The sequence below is a fragment of the Pieris rapae genome, chromosome Z, assembly GCF_905147795.1.
Source record: "Pieris rapae chromosome Z, ilPieRapa1.1, whole genome shotgun sequence".
Classification (NCBI taxonomy): Eukaryota; Metazoa; Arthropoda; class Insecta; order Lepidoptera; family Pieridae; genus Pieris; species Pieris rapae.
In genome coordinates this window covers 2,897,462-2,906,164 of record NC_059534.1, presented here as the reverse complement: position 1 = coordinate 2,906,164, position 8,703 = coordinate 2,897,462, and the positions used below count along the sequence as shown (strand labels likewise).

Sequence of the window (8,703 nt, the reverse complement as noted above, 5' to 3'; positions counted from 1 at the left end):
AGAGTTATTTTAAAAGTCTTAGTTAACACACCTAAATCCCAATTCACACATTTCAGTGAAGCCACAGTTCCGAAACAGTACCGGCACAGAAATATTTTTTCATACATTATCTATGAACGCATCCCCATTGAATTACTGACACAAAAGGTACTGTATCACTGATACTGAATTGATCGATGAGCCTCCTGCCCGTTTGCCCGCTGTTCTTTAAAAAAAAAACGTTTTCAGTAACGACATATTCTATTTTGTACCATCACTGCGATATCCCCGAAAAGAGCTAACGAAGTCATTCCGGCCTCTAAGTTAATCTAGGTTAGTCTTAGGTTTCGGGCCAGTGGTTGGACTGGTCAAAAATCCTGGTTGAAAAAATGGTTAGCTTGGATACAAATTAAATCTAGGCCGTTTAGCGAAAACAACTTTTTTTTGAGAACTTTGTGAGACCAGCCAACATTATTTTTACTTTATTAAAGTAAGTAGATAGCAAAAATAACATTTGTTTTAATTTATTGTACGGTTACCAAACGTTAAAAATAAAATATAATACACCATTTGATAGAATGAAAAATAATATGTAATAATAAAAAAACTAAAAAAAAAATATTTAATTTATTTAGTAGTATGTAGAAGGCTTCAGTGTGCAACTCTCATCACTAAGGTCGTATGTTCGATCCCCTGCTGTGCATGAATGGACTTTCTGTCTTTGTGCGCATTTAATATTTTCTCGAACGTGAATTGGAAACCCCGCAAAGACAAAGCTGCTCCGTCTATTGTCCATAGATTTTTATGTCATTTTTATGTGTTCGCATTCATATCACAGTAGCGATATTGTCTATATTATGAATTTAATATTATGTATATATTTTTGATAGTATCGTATTGGGTTCGTACTGTAAGAATAATGAATGTATTGTAATGAATTTAAGATTACTTGTTATTATTTTACAAATTTATTATTTAAATCACGTTTATTTTTAAATAATATTTATATTCAATTTACAAGCTACTTTATTTTGATGATTGTGCTTGATTCACGATGCATAACGAATTTATGATTATATGTTATTACTTTACAATTTTATTATGTTTATAATTAATTGTATATTGTATTTGTTTAATATGTTTTACTCGATGTAAGTTAGTTGATTGATTCGATACCGACAGTTACAAACATAATGACGGGTAGTCTTGATACGATCTAAAATAAGACGTGAGGGTATTCAGACCGATCCGCTTGATAAGTACCTACGGACGTAAATTGGAAGCTGTGTGGTTGTTTAAGAATAAGAAGTGTTGGAAATATACTTAATTATGGTTGTAACAAAGCAGGCGTTTATTATTATACACCGAGAATCGGTGTATTTATATAAATAAATACATAATTTTAGTATTTCATCTCTTGAAAGAACGCAGCGCGCCTAATGTTTTTCAAACAAAAATTATTATTACTTTTCTATTACGATTGACAAATGATCAGGTTTTCATTTGTAAACAATGAATTTGTAAAAATACTTATTAAGTATAGTTTCATTTTTTTACTGAGGTAATTGGCGTTTGATATCTGTGCCATATACTATCGAGGATATCAGCGATCTAGTTCTAATACTAGAATTTAAGACAGATAATGTTGTTGTACTTGAATATTTTAAGAATTATAAATAATTCGTAAAAATCTAGATGTTTGTGTCGACAGGCATAGTAGTAGAAAGTGGAGCCATCTTGGTTAGATGTTTTAGCGAGTTCATGAAATTACTAAAATGTGTAAAGTTTTAACTATTACCAGAACCGGATCGGATTAATACCTGCGGCTGAGTTTCATGATCGAAAGTCGAGGCAGAATATTCTATCCGTCCTATCACCTCGACGAGTGACGATCCACGATTTAGTGTTTAAGGATAGAGTCTTTAAGAAAAGAGCGTATACATTTTTAAAAACTGGTATCGCATCTATTAACGGCATGTTCTGTAAAAAAATTAACAATATCACAATACATTTTTTTTATTAATAAATCAGTTGAGTATTGTGACTTAACTACACTGGAGTATCTTTAGTTATATTAACAATAGCTCATACTAAGCTAGTTAATATTAACATATTTATGTTTTAGGTATATGTTACCAATATTTAACTATAAACAGTTTTATTGCAAAAAGATAGGAAAGATTCGCTGGCATTCAATAAAGATTCAAACCGTCAAAAGCACGCACACGCACGCCATTACTACTATGGCTCGTGGAATTTCATAAAATAGTGATGTACCATATAGGCAATATTAGTACGTTCAATACTCGCACTAATATCATCATACTGTTAAATACAACATAATATTAAACAACATATTATGCTTTCAAATTATATGCTAGCATTTTGTCATGTATGTATATCATATATATGTAATGATAGTATGAAGGGTAGTTTGAATAAATATTTATTGTGATAGAATCCACGATTGAGTGATATTAGTCAAAATTCTGCCACTACAATTCAAGTATAATATATTGATATCAGTGTCGTTGAAATAAACCTTTTAAATCGATCAACAAAAGTACAACGTAAATTCAAATATCTGAAGGATTTAATAGAGTGAAATTGTAGAAGATTACACAGTCTTAGATACATATAAAAATCCAGAGAATTGTTATATGAAAAGTATCTATTCTACTTACTAGCAAGTATTGATAATGTAAAAAATACGCGCGTCTCCTACACAACGCCGCGGTCGTTTAGAACTTCCCTAGTCATACTTAATCAGTTGTGCGCGTGCTGCCGCAGTAGATAGACGTGTGGTGTATTGTTATTTTTCGTGTCGCGATTATATGTAACGACGATGGATGTCCTACCGAGCGGTAACCTGTTCCGCGAACTGCAGGACGTGACTGACACGGGATACTTTGAGTGGAAATCCCTCGAGGATTATTGGGAACAGGTGAGTTGCTGAGCGTCTTTTCATTTGTCATAGCATGCTAAGCGAACGATGGCTGGCGCATTATTGTTCTACCATTTAGGATCTTCTGTAGGACACTGTCGCGCTTGCGTGAGACCGTAAAGCGGTCGATTTCCACGAATCTTCAAGTTAACTTAGTTCTCTTTGAACTTGGATTAGTTTTAAGATATTTTTTACGTTGTTTGTAGCGCTGATCGCGCGGTGCGGACCGGCATGCTTACGGCATTACTAAAAATATCCTAGCTATGTTTCGTATTTTCTGTTTATCTCTGTTGCGGCTTTATAATCCCACTACCATGACTACTCATATTAAGTACTACTGTGGTAGTCTAATTAAGCAACAAGTTGGACGTTGTTTTTCTAAAAGGCAATTTAATTTAAAAGGATAAATATTACTTTTACCTAATTTAAACGGAAGTTTCATAGTAATTTTTAAATTACAATCGTACATTCTAGAAAATTAAATCTGTTGTCAAATATTTTACAAGTCGTAATTACGAAGTCTGTAAAAAAAAGACGTGATATTTTTGTCTGCGGATTTTTTGCAAAGTTTAAAGTGTATAGAATCATGCATCGCAAATTACCATTTGTCCGAATATATACAATACTAATATTTTACAAAGATATGTTATCTCTCTCGCTGATAAAACTAACAAAAAGTTTCAATACAAGAGATTATAACAATACTCTAATGATATTTAAAAGAGATCTGCCCGTCGAAGCTATTTTCCTAGCTGATATTTATTTATCCCGGAAAAACAATTCAACTTTAAACTTTAGTAAGAAGATGACGCGAAATTTCGCGCGCTACTCAATTTTTTTTACGCCCATGGCGCAGGCTATTGGCAGTCTTTGGACCATACCACCTAGTCTCGTAGAATTTTTATGTATTTCGTAAATTTCAATTTCTTTTCAAAACCATGTTTTAAGTTATGTCAAATCGTTATCAAGTGGTGTCGTAAATCCACGGGTAGCGCGCTACTCAAGTCCTGCGCCGCGTAAAATGACAGATGTTTCTTTGACAGTTGACACTCAACGTAGGTACTTGTAAATTTTCTCTATTATCCTTGTAAATTAAAGTTTATTAACTTTAAAACGACGCCAAGATTCAATACTTATCATCTAGCTTAATTGCTTGACTGCTCGCAGCTAAACAAGCACCCACATTGTAATAAACACAGACAAAGCTTACTGACGCTAATATGTGTATTTCATGCAATAATAGATTTCCTGTAATCCTACAAGCGATAATACGGTGCCAATTACACAGAACGCTAATTAATTTCCGCTTACTGGGATTCCGAATATATGACGAATTTAGGGTATTCGTAGAAAACGGATATCTCAATAATTAATTGAATCCTGTGTGCACTGATTATAACCGTTGCACTTAGCAAGGGATAGGTACATCTATATATATATTGCATTCTTTGATTATGTTATTTTTTTTTGGGCTGACATTTCATAAACCTTTTGGAGACATGCCGGTTACCTTACGATGTTTACTTTTGTAAGAGCAAGTGTTAAATGCGTAAAAACAGCCGTGACTCGAACTCATGATCTCAGGGATTGGAGCCTGAACATGCGCAAACATTTCCACTTGTAAAAAAAATCAACTACTCTCAATATTTAAATAGCTTTAATCTGCTAAATTAAGTTTAGAAAAAGACGAATCTTATAATTTTTAACTGAGGTTTTAACAAGCGAATCGATTTTTATTTAGTTTTTTTGTAATGTATGTCATGTTTGCCTTTAAGTGCGTGTCACAGTCAAGTTCAAGGCAAGCTTTATCAATAAAAAGAACTGATACTGAAACCTGAAAAAAATTACTAGGTAATACAGATAGTTCTCTAAATATTTATAGGTTTAGTTACTGAAGGTGTTTTATCGGTCGCGCTCTATTCAAAGTTCCACAATCAATTGTATTAATTAATCTCATGTTTTTTGTATTTCCAAGTGAAAACCGATTTACGACCGTAAATACAAAGGCGTCTCTTCTATAAGGCTGATGTCATATACATAATTTATTCGTTATTTTTTATATGAATTACATCATGTAGCCGTTAAAGATTCTTGAATGTTTATGCCACAGCAACAAATATGTATAAACAAAATGGTAGAAATTTATGCGTTTTAAAAACAGGCAACATTATACAAGACATGGGCAGGCAGCCAGAACTCAGAAGGCTCCAGTCGTTCGCGTGCGCTTTCGTTTAAAAGGCCTTAGACATATTGCTAATGCGGTTCAGGTGGCAAGTTTTACAATGCGCGGCAAAAGACGTAATAAAAACGATTGGTTGGAACGAACAGTTCGCTCGAGATAATATTTATAGTACCTATGCTATGTTAATTGTAAGCGCGATTCAGAAATGTTAAAACCGAGCAAATCCGTTTTGAATATTAAGTGTAATCCTTCAATAGCACTTCAGCTCACGTTCCAGCTGTATTTGCGTTCTTTAATTGCTATTTGTTCCAAACTGGGAGCGTTATGTAAAATTCTCAATTCGGTCGTTCTTCCAAACTTCTTTTATTCTCTTTATAAAGTGCGTGTTCATATTACAAGATATTTATGAGAACTGTTGTTCGGATCATCAACCTGCAGCTGAGTACCATCATCGTACATAGAGGCAGAATACGAAATCCCAACCGTGTCACCTCGATGTCCGTCTTTCTACAACTGAGTGTTTTTAGTTTTGTCGCGCACCATCACTATATGGAGCCAGATGCTCACTGATGTATTTGCGAACCAATTAGACTTAGGGTCTATCAAAAAAGAGCGTCCCGATTAAAAGGCCGGCAACGCACTCGCGATCAATCTGGGGAGCCTCTTTCTCGTTGGCAGGGTTCTATAAAATAAAACTAAGCGTGCTCCCCTCACACAATAGCTGCTGATGCTTTCAAGTGTCTATAAACAAAAAAAAGTACTTCTACGCCCTTGATTCACTCGTGGTTATTATATTTGGAATCGGTTAATTTCATCAAACTTAGTACTAACACAGATAGATAATTTACAGAACAAAATAGACAGCTTCGTTTATGTGTTAAAACGCTTAAGGGAAACTGTTAATCATGATACGGTATTTAGCTGCTTATCATGCATGTTTTATTTATACTTAGATATGGAATTATAGTTTGGGGAAATTCAGTGGAAGTAAATAGGGTTTTCAAGGCTCAAAAGAAATGTATTAGATCAATTTGAGGCGCAACTGTCTTGATAATTGCGTACCTTTACTAATGGAGCTCAACATATTATTTTTTCCCGTATTTATATTTTAGAAATATCTTTATTTGTGCACAGAAACATACATATTTTTAAGTCGAATGTAGAAGTCGAAGTAAGCGGAAGACATGGGGAGAAATTGGCTATGCCAAAAATAAATCTGGAACTGTTCAGGCAAAACACCTTGTATATGCAATAAGGGTTTAAAATTATTTAACATTATTAAAAAATCTTCCGACTACAGTTTAAAAATCGACTTGATGTATTACGGGTAGGAAAAATTATTATTCAATAAATTATTATTTGCGTGAGACACTGTGGTTGATATAAAATTATTGATGTATGGTATGTATGTAGGATACAAACAATTGACCAATTCATATGACTAATAATGTAAAATGTAAAATTCCTTTAGGTACAAATTTGCGCGCCATTGTGTGGCCAGAATATGAAAAGTAACGATTGTATCACTTTAAATATTTTTGTACTATTCTTGCAACAAATTATTATTATTACAATGTAATTAAATCAACAGTACAATACAATTAATCCCTGGGCAAAAAATAATAATACGTTGTTGCGATTGGGAAAATACAGGTAAAACTGGTTCTCGTAATATTCCATTTCAGTATTTGATTTACCAAAGTTTAGTATATATACTTGTATACTTGACTCATTTCCTTCAGCTTCCGAAAATAGATCGAGAATAACAAATAAAGTTTTGCATAATAATGGTCTGCATAATAATGCAACTGCTCATACAGTATTTGCAGCTTTGGTTATTTAAATAGAACATATTGGAATAATCGTAACAATGGGGCGAGAAGAATATACTTGCGAAAATTCCAAATTCCATTTTTGAATTGAAAAATACCAATACATTTTAGTGTAAAGGAAACACTCTTAAGTTAAGTTAAATTGTTTCGGACTTGATTAAATGAATTTGGAATATTCTGATTCCGTTCTTCGTTCACTGTCGAAATTGAGAAATAATTGTCGCCACTATTGACCAGATGCTCCTAACAAAATTACACGTAAAATTTATAATCTTCAAACATTTTAAGTCGGCTTAGGAGCGGGTTCAGAACTACATTAATAATACTTAATAGGACTTATTTAATTTTAACAATTAATTGCTACGATCGATGCTGTGGAGACTTAATTCTTTTGGATTCTTTTCATTTATAGTTTTTAATACTTTCCGAGTAGCCGGATTACCCTTCGCTTCCCCTTCCCTTCTTAGTAATAATGATAGTTACTGATGTTTTTTCTAAAAAAAACAAAAACAAAATTATAATTACTTATCATAGATAAAGAAATTGAAAGAAAATTATGAGTGATCTGACGATAAGATTGTTATTTTAACCAATGAAATTTGGTTTAACCAAAATATTTCCTTTATAGTAGGTAGTAAGTCTGCTAAACGGGATTTAAAAAATTCTAAATGTTGTAAATCCGAAGGTTCGATGCGTGTGTGGGTGATAGAGCTTCCAGCTGTAAGTAATGCAGATTTAAGAGTCTGTTGAGAAATGTGAGAGATATGGGGAAGAGCCAGTTTTGATTTGCGAGCTTCTCCATCATTGTTTGCATTTGGCAATAGACATTTGTCGTCACTGTTGTGACAATCAGTAAGGAAGCGGTCAAGTATTACGTCACGCAATTTTTCGAGATTCTTGACTCCCCCCCCCCCATGTAACGCGCCGTAACGTTTTTCTGTACCCAATGATAAAATGTTTTGTTACCACCCAGTGACTCATTAAACCTAAAAGTTACCATTTATGTGGTGTAAAGTAACGAAAATAATATTAACAATAACGCATAATGCAATCCCCGCCCGCATCGTAAAGTTTTACCCCAAAAGCCCAAATTCGTTACGTAACACTAAGCTGTGATGTACAAGTATGGCACAGGTTCATCAGACAGTTGCAATCATCTTCCTACAAGTATATTTCTTAGCGCACTGATAAGGTGCTGTCTTGCTGTGTACCTGGCTTGCATTTCCTATCAATTGCAATGCAGCAGGATACAATTCGATTCAAAATTCTCTTATCTAGCATTTTCATCTTTCCGATTTGACGCAAAAGCTTCACTTGTTTTGACACTCCAAAGCTTGCGAGCTCAGCCGTAGATTGCGTTGGATTCGTTTCCTCTATCGCCTTCAATTCGTTATTATCGTCAATGCTTAACGGCCGACCGAGAGTCTCGTCATCTCAAACTATCTATATTCGTGCAATCTATAATTTAAAATGTAGGGAATCTCTGAGAGATAAATTCAAGGAAATTAATATACATACCTTTCCCTCGCAATATATTTATGAAAATATCATGTATGAATACACAAATAGTGATAAGTTTACTAGAATAAAACATACGCACAATGTTAATACTCGGAACAAACGCAGGCTGCAATTTCCCCGTAAGTACTAGACTGTGTAAAGTTAGTAATTCTTTTTTGGGAAAAGGGATAGTCTTCTTTAATAAAATCCCAGAGGCTCTTTTATCTCTGCCTTTTAATAAATTTAAGAAATGTATTAAAGAAAAG

General features: G+C 33.6%; 1 protein-coding gene across 1 annotated transcript in view; it reads left to right on the top strand.

Annotated features, from left to right (window-relative positions):
* Positions 1–2,761: 2,761 nt before the first annotated feature.
* The window catches only part of LOC111003321 (Krueppel-like factor luna), a 67,345-nt gene continuing 61,403 nt past the window's right edge, over positions 2,762–8,703 (top strand). Inside the window, exon 1 of the mRNA XM_022273759.2 lies at positions 2,762–2,923. Coding sequence (XP_022129451.1) covers positions 2,825–2,923 — 99 coding nt within the window. The 5' untranslated portion in view covers positions 2,762–2,824. The remainder of the gene's footprint in view (positions 2,924–8,703) is intronic.